Genomic DNA, 16,913 nt, shown 5'->3' on the forward strand with positions numbered 1-16,913 from the left:
AGACTCTTTCTAAGAGTTGCAATGAATGATATTACCAAATGAGATGTGAAGAGGAAAATGAAATACTGCAGCTATTTAATTATAGAGAAGACTACAAAAATAGAAATTCAGTGAGATGGCAAATGTGGTGCGCTTTGTTAAAAAAGCACAGGGAGAAAAGAATCGCTGGGCCAGAGCCAAACAAATATATTGCTTTCATGCCGGTGACATCTGAGCTCTGCGAAATAAAACTGCCGACCCTAAACGAAAAAACGTCTCTCTCAGCCTGTAGAGATTTCAAGAGGCTGAATGTAGGAGCCGGACAAAAGGCAAGAAAGATGGAGGTCCCTTTCATGGTAGTGTTCATTAAAATCCTCACAAGCTATAATTATCTGCTCCATAGTATGGCGCCCGGAGGTGTAGACGGAGTCCACTTCCATCAATGCACTTGGCAATCACCCATCACAAAGAAACTTTTTTTTTTTCTACGTCTTAAAAGTGAAAATATTACTTCTCCCGAGCAATTGGCCTTGGCAAATTAATCTGCTCGAAAGAACGAGTCGAGGCAACCTAGAAGAAATGTATTCCCCATGTGGTGTATGGAAATCTAGACATAAAAGTGTAATTTTATTCCAACGATGAATAGCAATTGTGTTAGACAATCCTTCTAATAAGTGATATTAACTGTTAGGGTCAGTTCACACGTGAAAACCGCCTAGCTTATTTGTGCGAGGTAAAAAACCTCGAGGAGTTTTTTTGACGCTGTTTTTTGCATTCCACGCGGTTTTTGACGAGGTTTTTGACGCGGTTTTCGCTAGCGGTTTTCGCTAGGGTTTTTTTTTCCTATATGTGCTATAGAAACTGCAGGCGAAAACCGCGCGGTTTTTTGCAAAAAACCGCGCGGTTTTGTGTGCAAAAAACCGCGCGGTTTTTTACCGCGCGTTTTTTTACCGCGCGGTTTTCGCCTCCCATTCACTTCTATGCAATTCTTCAGGCGTTTTCCGCCTGAACAAAGGTCATGTCGCTTCTTCAGGCGGAAAACGCTAGGAGGAAAAAAAAAGCTAGTGGTCTACATAGACCACCATGTTAAAGGAGAGGTTTTTGAAGCGAATTCCGCTGTCAAAAACCTCCCCTTTGCCCACGTGTGAACTAGCCCTTAGAGATGCTCCAAGATGTGCGCTCATATCCTTTAGTGAAATAAGGGGGACTGGAACAAGTAATTTCATAGGCGAGGTGAAACTTTATATCTTCTCGGTTCCAAATGCAAAATATATAGCAGGGCCCCATCTAGAGTCATGTGTCACGCGTTAGACAAGGTGGCATTTGGGCACCCAGGGCTTGGGTGCAACTGTTACTTACAGATGTGTCTATATTTTGGTGCTTGCTGTTCTTCATCTTTAACCTGTTTCTCCACCATCACTGATGAAAAGCTCTCCTCCCTAATCTCTAAATCCCACCTCACCTCCTGCGCGCTTGATCCGATCCAATCACATCTCATCCCCAAACTCACTTAAGTCATTACTCCGGATCTAACCCATCTCTTCAACCTATCCCTAACCAATGGATCCTTTCCTTCCACCTTCAAACACGCCACAGTCACACCTATATTTAAGAATCCATCCCTTGACCCCTCCTCTCCAGCCAACTATTGACCCATCTGACTGCTCCCGTACGCCTCAAAACTGCTTGAGCAGCATATCCACTCCGAACTATCCTCCTATCTCTCGTCCAACCTGCTCTTTGACAGACTACAGTCAGGCTTCAGACCCCGTCACTCCACTAAAACTGCCCTAACACAAGTCACTAATGACCTTCTAACCGCCAAAGCCAAGCGCCATTACTCTGTCGTCCTCCTCCTTGACTTCTCCTCTGCCTTGGATACAGTTGACCACTCCCTCCTGTTAGAAACTCTCTCAGCCCTGGCCCTTTCTTGGATCTAATCATACCTCACCAACCACATATTCATCGTCTCCTATTCGCATACCACTTCCTCGCCACGCCATCTTTCTGTAGGTGTCCCCCAAGGCTCCGTCCCAGATCCCCTCCTGTTCTCCATCTACACCCTCGGCCTGGACCAACTAATAGAATCTCATGGTTTTCAATACCATTGTTATGTTGATGACACTCAAATATACATCTCTGGACCAGACATTACCTCCCTGCTGGCCAGAGTTCCAGAGTGTTTAGCGGAACCGGGGCCAAAAAATACCCCGGCATCCACCTCGTAAAATGCAGCACGTGCGACTGTGTGACCTGCGCTCCATTCACTTCTACAAGGCTGCCGGGACTACAAACTCTGGCAGCCCCATATTAGTGAATGTTGTTCTGATCAGATAAGGACACTGGTGCTTCTTCCACAGAGAGGTTTTAAGAGGACTTTCAGGCCCCTATTCTCCTGATGGCTGAGGGTCCCAGCGACCTGACTCTTATCTTGTGGCTAGGTGGTCGGTGTCTGAAATGGCACAACACCTTTAACCTTAAAGTTTTTGTAAAGTCACTTAAAAAGAATGATAAAAAACAAAACAAAAACAAACTTACATATATATGAACTATACAAGTATCTAATGTTTGGGTTAAAAAACGACACATATGGATCCATGGGACAAAAACATGCAAATAAAAAAACACATATAAGAATTTCAATGCACTGACTGATGTCAGGTTTTTACTTTTATCCCCGGCCAAGCCCCCGACCTACATCCCATTCACTGTCATAAAAGTCAAAATAACACAATATATGGTATATCTATACTAATGTGATTGGTTCATATGGGGTAAGACATTATATTATTACCATAATACTGTAGGTAAATCTGTTTATTTCGGGACAAATATGATAGCAGCCCCATCTGTACTCACAGGGCGGCATCATCTGCCATCCAGACTCTATCACATTATGATTCTCTTCACAGTGCGAAGGCGAGAACACATCGTGATAACCGCATAAATCAATAAAGCGGGTATTTATAATATATAAAGAATATGACTGCTGGGGAACAATGGCATCCAGCACGTAAAAGTCACACAAGCAGCTGGAAGGAAATTTTCAGACTCCACATAGAGAGGAGAATACGAGGCGGCTGGTATGGCTTCCATTAACGTACATGGATGGATTTTTTGTTACTCGTCTTACATTATTTTTACTATTGATATATTCGCTGCTGTTAGTTTATTCAGTCTGTACTGTGTATCTAAGTGATTTTGCATTAGGCTTGAGTACTTTAATGCACTAAGACTGGCCTAGCTACATAAATGCATTTCTTCATAGACAAAAGGTTACTTTAACCCCTGAAGACAACATATTTGGGACAAACCTAATATGCTCTCCTCTACCACCACTACCTATATGGAGTCTTCCTCTAATATGCTCTCTTAATTCAGTATAGATATAGGCTACTGTGTATCTTCATCAACACATCCATATTTTATGTTTTAAAGTATGTTACAGCTCTAACTCACAAAATGGACTTCACAAAACCTATGACGGTGTCTTGTAGTATCTGGCACCAAGACTTTACCAGTCGACCCTGTAAGTTGTGAGGTGGGGCATCCATGGGTCTGACTTGTTTTTCCAGAGTGTCCTACATAAACCCAGTCCAAGTGATATTCTGGGGATTTTAGAGGCCAAGTCACCACCGTGAACCCTTTGTCATGTCCCTCAAACCAGTCCTGAACAATGTTTGCCATCTGGCAGGTCACATTGTCCTACTGAGAGAGGCCACTGCGAAGATGGGATATATTTCTTTGTAGAACGTTTAGGTAGATGGTAAGTGTAACAGTGACATCCACATAAATTCCACGAAGCAAGAAAATTGGCCAGAGCATCACAGTGCCTCCACCGGCTTGCCTTCATCCCATAGTGCATGCTGGTGATATCTTGGTATGGAAAATGTGATTCATCCAACCAGGCCACCTTCATCAGACTGGGCCACCTCATCAGACCAGGCCACCTCCATCAGACCAGGCCACCGTCATCAGACCAGGCCACCTCCATCAGACCAGGCCACCTCCATCAGACCAGGCCACCTCCATCAGACCAGGCCACCTTCATCAGACTGGGCCACCTCCATCAGACCAGGCCACCGTCATCAGACCAGGCCACCTTCACCCAACCAGCCCACCTTCCGTCATTCCTCCATGGTCCACTTCTGATGCTCAAATACTACAAATAGTGGACAGGAGTCATCATAGGCAATATGACTGGTCTGATGCTACAACGCCTCATACTCAGAAAGCTGTGAAGCATGTGTGTCCTGACACCTATCGCAACCATCAATAACCTTCTCAGAAATTTGTGCTACAGTAGGTCTTCTTTGGGATTGGGACACACAGACTAGCCTTCACTCCCTACATGCATCTATGGGCTTTCACATGTTCAAAGCTTGTCCTTTTTTGGATGACTTTTCATAGGTGTTACCATTGACTACACCAGATCTGTTGTTTTGGAGCCAGTCATCTAGAATTTGATACATATCAAAGTTGCTCCGATCCTTACTCTTGTCCACTTTTCCTGCACATTATTTCAAGAACTGACTCTTCTGTTGCTCCCCAAGATATCCCATAAATAGTTCTATTTATTCACTCTATTTATTATTTCTCTCAACTACTAGGGCACTGAGTAAGAATACTCAAAGGGGAGGCTGCGCGGAAGGATCTTTATTTTTTTTTATAGAAATTGTATAAGTTTCCCTTTAGTTTCTACTTGGAAACATACAACTTTACCTGCTTTCTATGATTTGTTCTCATACTTGAGTCTCATTTGGGACATATGGTAACTGGCAGCCATAACAAAGCCCTGGATGGAACGATAAAACAATCTGTACTTTTTGCTTTTTTCTAGATAAAACTTGTACGCTGTGAGCACAGCTTCCCCATTGCTGATAACACATTTGGATAGGAGGAAAACAGATTATATCCTTGATTTATAGGGAAAACAACAAATGTGTTGGGAGCCGCTGCCAGCCCTGAGTAACCTCCACTTGATTCAACGGGGAAGCGGCTGGCATGACTTGGCACGTCCCCTCACAAAACTATCAAAATGCTATTTACGTGGTCCAAAGCTTCTTAAAAGCTCTAAACCACACTTTACAATCAAGATGTCTTTTAAGGCTAAACACAACAAAGTAATATAAAAGAGAAAGAGATTGTCTTCACAATACAATAAAATGATGGAAAATGTATTTTCGTGTGAAACAGATTTGGAAAACTGCAAATGTGTAAATTTCATACAAAATTGGTGATTTTTAGAAAAAAATTTTTTTATTTGGCTCGGCTGCTTGTGATCTATACTCCCCTTTTAGGTTTTGGGATAGGAAGTAAGGTAGCTATCTGACATACATCAGTGTCAGCCATATTACCTATCATGGGCTCATTTCTTGGTCACTAAGATACCCTTCCCCCTTCAAAGTGAGAAAAAAAAAATTAACCCTCTACAATCCTCCCCTTGAGACAGGGGCTGATGTTGGGGCTAAAAGGAAACTTTCCATTGTAAGCGAAGTATTCTACTACCATCAGTAGAGATCAGTACTTCAGTGTCTGAGTGAGAGACCGTTCTAGAGCAGATTCTCCTTTACTTACTGTATACCTCTGGCTTTAAAAGACTGAAAGAGGGACATGTGTGGTGCACTCATTGGGGAAATTTTTGTATAGTAAGCCCAACACACTTGCAATTTGACTGCACTGATCCCATTCATATCAAAGTATGATCACCCTATAGTGGAGCTGAAACAGTATAATGTCTACTTGAAATCCCTATGGTGTAATGCCTCCCTTACTGTGGTTCCCACATATCATCCCAGATATATCCCTTACTCTGATGTAGGTGGCTTCAAGGAGTAGCAGGCACAATGTGACGTATCTACAATACGCCTACTGCTCCAAAGACATCAGGAGCAAGTAACAAGGGGTGGAACAGTGAATCAATGAGTGACAGCTCCCTACTTCACCACTGTATTCAACTTGTGTATCTTCCGGATACAGATGAACTTAAGTTGGGACATACTCCCACCGACTGGGACTGCACCCGGAATCTGGGACTGTCCCATTGAATTTTGGGTGACATGGGAGGCATGTTACTGTGTTCAGAGTACAGCAGCGAGCCTTAACCCATCAGCTCAGGCAATACAAAGGGAACAAAGATAGGATGAAAACTTCAGAATATATGTTATATAATGACCAGATATAGTGTTACTCCTCATGTACACGTATAACCACTTATCCAGAAAAGTCACATGAAACAATAGGTATCCTTTAAAGAGGGCCTTTCACCACGACCATAAATTCATGTCCATAGCATCTGTTAATAGGCTCTGTTCCCATTATTCCAACGCAGTTAGAATTTTTTCTCTAGCCCCCACCATTCCCGAGCAACAAGCGCAGTTAGTTTTGGTGTCTGATATGCTATTTAAGCTGTGAAATATCAGAAGGGTGGTGTCAGGCAGGGGGCATGAGTCAGAGCTTCAATCAGAAGCAGCCACTGTCAGAGCTCAGAATCACACCCCTTGAGCCCTCCAAATAGCATATCAGGCACCAAAACCAGCAGCATTGATTGCTCAGGAATGGTGGGGACTAGAGAAAAAATTCCAACTGTACCAGAATCAGTGGAGCAGCCACAATTACTGTAAAGTGCAGATACATAGGTTTTATTCAACACTAAGCTATGATACAGCCATGTGTAAGAGCTCTTAGGAACATTTATAACAGCATTGTAAGCTCTGAAAGTGGAGTTCCCCTTTAAATAAATGGGTCCTATTTTACTTCTTCAGACTGCAATTAAATAAATCACCCAGGTTACAATACTACAAGGGAGTCATGAAATCCATCTGGTCACGGTCTGATTGGCTGGTCGGAAATTGGAACTGATGCGGGGTGGAATGTAAAGGATAAAAAAAAAATATTAATTTGTAAAGGAAAAGCTTAACTAAAACAAACTGTAGTAGAAGAGGTGAGGAAGCAATATCTTCATTGTAAGCACTGCTGCAGACAAGGTTATTATGCCTGAATAGAACAGAAATGAGATTTGCAGTATACAGAGATTTAGTTTCCTGCTCGGTATACACGGGATGAAGTCATGGTTTGTTTAGCCAGTTAAGCAGTGTCAAAGTGCGCGCCTGTCAGCTCCGACCGTCTAAGTGACAGATATCAATGCAATAACTAGGAGGCGATGGCTAGGCGGGTTTTAAGTGGATTTCCTCCAGTCTGTCACATTTAACACCGGCAGAAATCCGCCACATAGTACTGAGATTCCTAACCACAATATATTTATATTCACACAGCCAAATTGCTGCACACCGGATGTACAGAAGGCTATATTTCTGGATGAAATTCACAGCTTCCAGAAACAACAACAAAAAAAAACCACGATCCATCGCCATGGATACAATGTGCGGAGCAATAAATTCGGAGGTTGCAGAGAACCTGCACTGAGTGAGAGAGCAATTTTAAAGTAACATTTGATACAGTACGGTGCGAAAAGCCATCAAATCCATAAATGAGGAAGCGGAGCTATAAAAAGAAGCAAATGGCACAAAAAATGTTTTTCAAGGCATGTAGATAAACAGCGGTGTGAGCAGGATGAAGATTTGTAGGATTACACGAGTAAACATGCAGAACACATCTATCTAATGCCATCTGTATCTATATCCCCACATCTATCTGTAATCTCGTATGTTTCTTATATGTCATATATGTTTGTTAATATAAATACTGGGGGGGGGGGGGGAGGCGGAAATTTACAAACCAATCTACACCTGCCAGTGGCGTAACTAGGAATGGTGGGGCCCCGTGGCAAAATTTTGACATGCCCCCCACCCCCCCCTCAACCGACGCCGAAGACCACAGTGGCCACTGCACACAGTATTATGACCCATAGTGGCACCAGTACACAGTATTATGCCCCATAGTGACCCCTGTACACAGTATTATGCCCCATAGTGACCCCTTTACACAGTATTATGCCCCATAGTGACCCCTGTACACAGTATTATGCCCCATAGTGACCCCTGCACACAGTATTATGCCCCATAGTGGCCCCTGTACACAGTATTATGCTCCATAGTGACCCCTGTACACAGTATTATGCCCCATAGTGACCCCTGTACACAGTATTATGCCCCATAGTGGCCCCTGTACACATTATTATGCCCCATAGTGGCCCCTGTACACAGTATTATGCCCCATAGTGACCCCTGTACACAGTATTATGCCCCATAGTGGCCCCTGTACACAGTATTATGCCCCATAGTGGCCCCTGTACACATTATTATGCCCCATAGTGGCTCCTGCAGACAGTATTATGCCCCATAGTGGCCCCTGCACATAGTATTATGCCCCATAGTGGCTCCTGCAGACAGTATTATGCCCCATAGTGGCCCCTGCACATAGTATTATGCCCCATAGTGGCAACAGTACACAGTATTATGCCCTATAGAGGCCCCAGTACACAGTATTATGCCCCATAGTGGCCCCTGTACACAGTATTATGCCCCATAGTGGCCCCTGTACACATTATTATGCCCCATAGTGGCTCCTGCAGACAGTATTATTCCCCATAGTGGCCCCTGCACACAGTATTATGCCCCATAGTGGCCCCTGCACACAGTATTATGTCCCATAGTGTCCCCTGTACACAGTATTATGCCCCATAGTGTCCCCTGTACACAGTATTATGCCCCATAGTGGCCCCTGTACACAGTATTATTCCCCATAGTGGCCCCTGTACACAGTATTATGCCCCATAGTGTCCCCTGTACACAGTATTATGCCCCATACTGGCCCCAGTACACAGTATTATGCCCCATAGTGGCCCCTGCACACAGTATTATGCCCCATAGTGACCCCTTTACACAGTATTATGCCCCATAGTGACCCCTGTACACAGTATTATGCCCCATAGTGACCCCTGCACACAGTATTATGCCCCATAGTGGCGCTAGTACACAGTATTATGCCCCATAGTGACCCCTGTACACAGTATTATGCCCCATAGTGGCCCCTGTACACAGTATTATGCCCCATAGTGGCCCCTGTACACATTATTATGCCCCATAGTGGCTCCTGCAGACAGTATTATGCCCCATAGTGGCCCCTGCACATAGTATTATGCCCCATAGTCGCAACAGTACACAGTATTATGCCCTATAGAGGCCCCAGTACACAGTATTATGCCCTATAGTGGCCCCTGTACACAGTATTATGCCCCATAGTGGCCCCTGTACACATTATTATGCCCCATAGTGGCTCCTGCAGACAGTATTATGCCCCATAGTGGCCCCTGTACACATTATTATGCCCCATAGTGGCTCCTGCAGACAGTATTATTCCCCATAGTGGCCCCTGCACACAGTATTATGCCCCATAGTGGCCCCTGCACACAGTATTATGTCCCATAGTGTCCCCTGTACACAGTATTATGCCCCATAGTGTCCCCTGTACACAGTATTATGCCCCATAGTGGCCCCTGTACACAGTATTATTCCCCATAGTGGCCCCTGTACACAGTATTATGCCCCATAGTGGCCCCTGCACACACTATTATGCCCCATAGTGTCCCCTGTACACAGTATTATGTCCCATAGTGGCCCCTGCACACAGTATTATACCCCATAGTGTCCCCTGTACACAGTATTATGCCCCATAGTGGTCCCTGCACATAGTATTGTGGCCCCTGTACACAGTATTATGTCCCATAGTGGCCCCTACACACAGTATTATGCCCACTGTGGACACTCATGGACAATTATTATACTCTGGGGTCTTTTCAGTGTATAATAATCGAAAGACCCAAGGGGGAGATAGCAACATAAAAAACCACTGTCACTTACCTATCCCCGGCTCCGCTGCAGTCCTCGGTGGTGTCTGAAAAGACCCCCGAGAAATTAATAGTGTTTGTGGGGCCCGTGGCATCACTTACCGATCCCAGCCAGGATCGTAAGTAAACAGAGCCCGTTATCGGCTGGAGTAACTCCAGCTGGTAACGGCCTATTAAGAAAAAAAAAAACACAGCGGTAGCGGCTGTCGCTGGGCCCTAATGTCTTGGTCCCTGTGCCAGCTGCTACCCCGTTTGTTACGCCACTGACATCGGCTTCTGGCATAGACAGTGTTGGACTGAGGTTACTTGGGCCCACCTGATATAATTATTCTCCAACAGTTGCTAGGAAAATTGATTATTGTACCCTTTAAATTTGGGTGCCTTCTGCTGGACCATTTTACCTAATGCAGACAACCTGAGGCTCTCCCAAAGGCGCATCTGATGGTCTGTTCAGTTCCGATGAATATAGAGAAGACCCTAACCTGCTCTATATAATATGATTAGAATGTATCAGAAGACTCCATAAAGGTGAGAATATGGAACTCTTGGATGGAACTAAGATGGAACTTTGAGTGTTATCCCGCTGCAAAAATTGTCCCCCACCCTCGGTCATGTCCATGGGGCTTATTGTAATAGAGCCTGGTGCCATTGGAAAATCCACTGGTACTCTGGTGGGTCAGTCCAACGCTGGGCTTAGATGTGGTGTATGGTCCACTTTTGTGCCAAAGGCGCATTACACTATTGGTTCTTTCCTGTCATGAAAATGGGTGGAGTGGAGACATGCTAGAAAGGGGAAATCGTAGCTTGCCAAATTTAATATAACTCATGTCAGAAAACTCCAAATTTCAGCTGAGGCAAATTTTTAGAGAAGTGAACCTATAATGCACAGGTCTTTTTTTGGTTGCACCAGTCTTTGGTTTAGTAACATAACTTGTGGCCTACAATAGTAACAGAGCACTCCGGGTTCTTGGTCTACAGAAGAGTAAAATAGGGCTACGGGAAAGCGGAGGACCGGCCTGATCAATCATGACACCAAGATGATGACAACATCAGAATTTGGTACCAGTCTTCCTTCCAATGACAATGCTCTTAAGGTAAGTATACCTTATCCAAAGAACAATATGGAACTAATACCAAGACAGTAGATTTTGAGATGCTTGGCTGGTGTGTGCCAAAAAAGTGTGACTCTGTCCATTTTCTGACTTAAATAACCACTCTAGAGAAAAGAGGGCAGAGCAGCGATGAAGGTGGGCTGAGGATGCTTCAGCCAGACTATAACTTAAGCCAGAAAACTAGTGTAAGTTATGGCAGGAACAAACTTCAGCCTCAGGCTTGTGTAGACTTCACTTCTGAAGTATGGGACCTCCCACGACCTACCAGGGCCTCTTAGTAGAAGAAATAGCATTCTTAATAAATACTCCGAATATGTATACTGAGAATCTACTATGTAGATAACTTATACAATACCTCCTATTAATCTGCAGATACATTGTATAGACATCTTAGAACTACTCTCTTACCTCTGCAGAAAATGCATGTCTTGACTTGTAGAAGGATCGGCACAGTTTCAGGACTTCGGTGGATGTCTCTTCTCTGTTGTCGGTCTCACAGTTGGACAGCATGACTTTTACTAGCTTCACCCATGGATTATCTTCTGAAGATGAACTGGAACACAAAAGAGAAGAAGTCACTTGAGGATAAAGCGTGTTGATGGAGTTACAAAGAAGAAAATGCTTAAATCTGCAAGACATATAAAAACTCATTATTTATAACCCAGATAGAGGAGTCTGACCTGTGTCTGAGACATAAGGGTTCCATCCTTGAAGACTTCTCAGAATGGGGGATATAACAGCCCAGGCCACTCATGTGACCTCACATATTCTGCTTCAAAACATGTAGGTCTTATTCACATGACCAAGATGCAAATCGGCTGCAAAAACAGATACAATGATCTGTTTTACGCAGGGAATTTGCAACAGTGTGTTGTTCATTTTCACAGATGTAATTCTATGAGTGATGGGTGGCATGTCTTATTTTGTCCTCTTTGAATGACAATCTGTTAAAGGGGTTTTTCAGCCCCAGATGCATTTTTCATACCGATAATCAATTCACAGAAATAAATGAATAGTGCATGTGAATATAAGAAACTTTACAATATATCTTCTCATGGAGATATGTTTGCCTCATTCTGTGTATTATCAGCTTCTTATCTGCAACTTAGCAGTGTTCAAAAAAAGCAAAGGATAGCAGAATGTAAAAGCAGTAATTACTTGAGTAGGTTTTTAATCCCCTTTTCATACACTAATATGTAGAAAGTAACTGTCTGAAAAGTGGATAAAAAAACAAGTTCCTTTAATAAAGTATATTGCAAAGTTTCTTATTTTCACCTGTACTATACTATTTATGAAAAGTTATTCTATAACTGGAGGTGCGGGGAGATTACCAAACAAGATCCCCAGGTAAACCATCCGCACAGATGATATATCACACGCTCTGTATCGGCTGCATTCACACTTCCTCTAGCTATTCATACTGCAAAAATCACACCGCAGCCACAGAGTTGTATCTCTAGATAACTTCCTGCCTGAAAGTCATTCAGTAGTCATGACCTACTAAAGGTATACTATATACAATACCATGCAAACTACTCTCGCAACTACAAGTGTTAATAGTTCATTTCTATCACTACCATTAATATTTGGTGTGACCTTTGCCCTTTGGAGGAGGAGTCCTGGAAGTGATGACACGGCCCCCGCAGAGCCCTGATCTCAACATCATCTAGTCTGTCTGTCATGACATGAAGAGACAGAAGGATTGGAGTAAGCCTACATCCACACATGATCTATGCTTAGTTCTCCAAGATGGCGGGAACAACCTCTCTGCCGAGTTCCTTCAAGTGTACTTAGAAGGTGCTGTTTTGAAGGTAAAAGTGGCCATCTATAGAGAAGCACATGTCTGTGCCTGTGTCTCATATTCCTTCCCCCTCCATAGACTTCTATGTAATCTGTAAATCTTCAGTGAAGAAGAGTCTGACAAAGAATAGAGCAGGTAGGTAAGGAGATGATAACAGGGAATACAAGCATTTTCCATTGGTAAGGTATATGACAAAGTTTCTTATATTCACCAAGGCTATCATTTACAAAAAAACAAAACAAAAATATAACAAGTGTTCTAAGTCTATGGCTACCTTTGGTCATATTCTATGTCGCCTATGACATCCACTACAGTCTCTCAATACACAGGCCTAGGATAAAACACGATAACATTACAGCCCAGCACAGATATAGACATATCTATAAATATAAATGCACCCCGTGTATTATCTTCTACCACAAGCTTCCTGCTGCTAAATTCAATCAGTCCATACTCCGATGTAGTTCACAATGTTAGCCCTACATACTGACAAGCCTCAAAATCAATACTCGCCATTCCCATCAGGTTAAAAAGGACAATCTAAAGAGCGGAAATACCGGGGAAATAAACAGAGAGCCAAGTGCGTGCAAAACACTCAATCTGTATAAATCATTGCACGCTGCCAATGGTGACAAACCTTATACACATAAGGAACACACAGATGTAGCAGAGCCCAGCGTGTCATTTGGTACCTCTATATATGTATCTATCTATGTATGTTTATCTATGTATTTCTCTCTCCCTAACTATAAAGGTCTGTCTATCTATTGGTAATTAGCCGTTTATCCATCAGTCTGTCTATTTCATATCTATCTATCTATCTATCTATCTATCTATCTATCTATCTATCTATCTATCTATCCATCCATCTCTCTATCTATCTCCTATCTATCTATCTATCTATCTATCTATCTATCAATCTCATATCTACGGTATCTATCTATCTATCTACAGTCCTATGAAAAAGTTTGGGCACCCCTATTAATCTTAATCATTTTTAGTTCTAAATATTTTGGTGTTTGCAACAGCCATTTCAGTTTGATATATCTAATAACTGATGGACACAGTAATATTTCAGGATTGAAATGAGGTTTATTGTACTAACAGAAAATGCGCAATATGCATTAAACCAAAATTTGACCGGTGCAAAAGTATGGGCACCTCAACAGAAAAGTGACATTAATATTTAGTACATCCTCCTTTTGCAAAGATAACAGCCTCTAGTCGCTTCCTGTAGCTTTTAATCAGTTCCTGGATCCTGGATAAAGGTATTTTGGACAAACAAGTCAAGTTCAGTTAAGTTAGATGGTCGCCGATCATGGACAGCCCGCTTCAAATCATCCCACAGATGTTCAATGATATTCAGGTCTGGGGACTGGGATGGCCATTCCAGAACATTGTAATTGTTCCTCTGCATGAATGCCTGAGGATTTGGAGCGGTGTTTTGGATCATTGTCTTGCTGAAATATCCATCCCCGGCGTAACTTCAACTTCGTCACTGATTCTTGAACATTATTCTCAAGAATCTGCTGATACTGAGTGGAATCCATGCGACCCTCAACTTTAACAAGATTCCCGATGCCGGCATTGGCCACACAGCCCCAAAGCATGATGGAACCTCCACCAAATTTTACAGTGGGTAGCATGTGTTTTTCTTGGAATGCTGTTTCTTTTTGGACGCCATGCATAACGCCTTTTTTTATAACCAAACAACTCAATTTTTGTTTCCAAAATGAAGCTGCCTTGTCCAAATGTGCTTTTTCATACCTCAGGCAACTCTATTTGTGGCGTACGTGCAGAAACGGCTTCTTTCTCATCACTCTCCCATACAGCTTCTATTTGTGCAAAGTGCGCTGTATAGTTGACCGATGCACAGTGACACCATCTGCAGCAAGATGATGCTGCAGCTCTTTGGAGGTGGTCTGTGGATTGTCCTTGACTGTTCTCACCATTCTTCTTCTCTGCCTTTCTGATATTTTTCTTGGCCTGCCACTTCTGGGCTTAACAAGAACTGTCCCTGTGGTCTTCCATTTCCTTACTATGTTCCTCACAGTGGAAACTGACAGGTTAAATCTCTGAGACAACGTTTTGTATCCTTCCCCTGAACAACTATGTTGAACAATCTTTGTTTTCAGATCATTTGAGAGCGGGCTGTCCATGTTCGGCGACCATCAAACTTAACTGAACTTGAATTGTTTTGTAGAAAGAAATGGTCCAAAATCCCTTCATCCAGGATCCAGGAACTGATTAAAAGCTACAGGAAGCGACTAGAGGCTGTTATCTTTGCAAAAGGAGGATGTACTAAATATTAATGTCACTTTTCTGTTGAGGTGCCCATATTTTTGCACCGGTCAAATTTTGGTTTAATGCATATTGCGCATTTTCTGTTAGTACAATAAACCTCATTTCAATCCTGAAATATTACTGTGTCCATCAGTTATTAGATATATCAAACTGAAATGGCTGTTGCAAACACCAAAATATTTAGAACTAAAAATGATTAAGATTAATAGGGGTGCCCAAACTTTTTCATAGGACTGTATCTATCTATCTATCTATCTATCTATCTATCTATCTATCTATCGGTATTTGTCCATTTATCCACCATCTATCTATTTCATATTTATCTATCCATCTCTTTCTCTCTCGTATCTATCTATCTATCTATCTATCTATCTATCTATCTATCTACCTATCTAATTCATATCTATTTATCTATCTAGCTTATATCTATCTAGGTATATATCAATCAATCAATAAATCAGTCTGTCTAGCTCTGAGCTAACTATCAATTTAACTTATTAATATGAATAAAATGTATTTCTTTAATTCAGTATGAATAAGTCTCAGAATATCAAATTTTCTAAATGGATACAGATATACGGTAGGCAGGCAGACAGATACACAGACAGAGAGCTAGGCTTGAGTAAGATAAGAACTAAAATGTCAGAGACAAATAAGATATAAGTAGATAGATAGGCGATAGATAGATAGATAGATAGGATATAGATAGATAGGAGAAAGAAAGAAAGAAAGAAAGAAAGAAAGAAAGAAAGAAAGAAAGAAAGAAAGAAAGAAAGAAAGAAAGAAAGAAAGAAAGAAAGAAAGAAAGAAAGAAAGAAAGAAAGAAAGAAAGAATTTTTTGGATATCTTGGAGTGTTGTTTTTCTATATACCAGTGGCAGACACCCTCTTTTGGATTTGCATCCATAGTGCTTCTGTTGTGCTGCCTTGAATTTTTATTCTAGCTAGAGATAGATAAACAGACAGACAGATAGATAGATAGATAGATAGGAGATAGATAGATAGGAGATAGATAGACAGATAGGCGATAGATAGACAGATAAGAGATAGAGAGATAGATAGATAGATAGATAGATAGATAGATAGGAGATAGATAGATAGGAGATAGATAGACAGATAGGCGATAGACAGATAAGAGATAGAGAGATAGATAGATAGATAGATTACATAGATAGGACCTCAAAAGGGTCTGCAGTCAAATTGGGAAGACCTAGCAAACCTACTCCATGTCTGCTAGTAAGGTGACAGAGGGTGCAGTGGGATGATATTGAGGTGAAAGTTTGGCACAAGGCCTAAGTTCTGATCCATGAACCAATCAGTGGCAAAGGAATCGGTAACGTATGTGAGTGATATCACCATTTCCTTTTCTTTGATTGGTCTCCGTGATGAAGCACTTCCACTTACAAAGGATCTCCAAGTGTTAGACCAGATGGCGGTGGCGACCACCGAAGCGCCGGCCGGGGACAACTGAGTAGTAGTATTTTTTTTCCAACTTCCCCGGCCTTCTCCCCGTGTCCTGAAATCTGTGAACAACCTCTTTAAATAAATAGCAAAGCAAAAACTTGGTCTTGTGTAACTAAGAAACTTTAGTTGTTCCAAAATGTGGATTTTTAAAAAAACATTCTCTTTTTAAAAAACACAACCTGCAGCGTCGCAGTATCCGGAGCCGGCATACCCTGGCTGATGATTCTCTCCAATCTGACAGCTAATTAATTAAGCCTTGAGACTAAATTCCTCCTCACAGTCAGGACACACTGTAAATCCTTCTTATAGTCTGAGCCGGATCTCAGGTGGATGGAGATCCAACTCATTTCTGTCAAAAACCAACAACTGACAATAAAGTATTAAGTAGGATCAAGTAACGGAAAATAATAATGACAATTACACCAGCAACATCGTGAAGGGAATAC

The 16,913-nt window shown here is 42.2% G+C and overlaps 1 protein-coding gene across 3 annotated transcripts in view; it reads right to left on the reverse strand.

The window, feature by feature from the left end:
- Nucleotides 1-16,913, reverse strand: part of NBAS (NBAS subunit of NRZ tethering complex) — a 498,058-nt gene that overhangs the window by 46,690 nt on the left and 434,455 nt on the right. For all 3 annotated transcript variants that reach the window (XM_075269168.1, XM_075269167.1, XM_075269169.1), the window contains one exon: nucleotides 11,308-11,452. In XM_075269168.1, the coding sequence (XP_075125269.1) occupies nucleotides 11,308-11,452 (145 nt within the window). The remainder of the gene's footprint in view (nucleotides 1-11,307; nucleotides 11,453-16,913) is intronic.

Source organism: Leptodactylus fuscus, chromosome 3 (genome assembly GCF_031893055.1).
Source record: "Leptodactylus fuscus isolate aLepFus1 chromosome 3, aLepFus1.hap2, whole genome shotgun sequence".
NCBI classification, from domain to species: Eukaryota; Metazoa; Chordata; class Amphibia; order Anura; family Leptodactylidae; genus Leptodactylus; species Leptodactylus fuscus.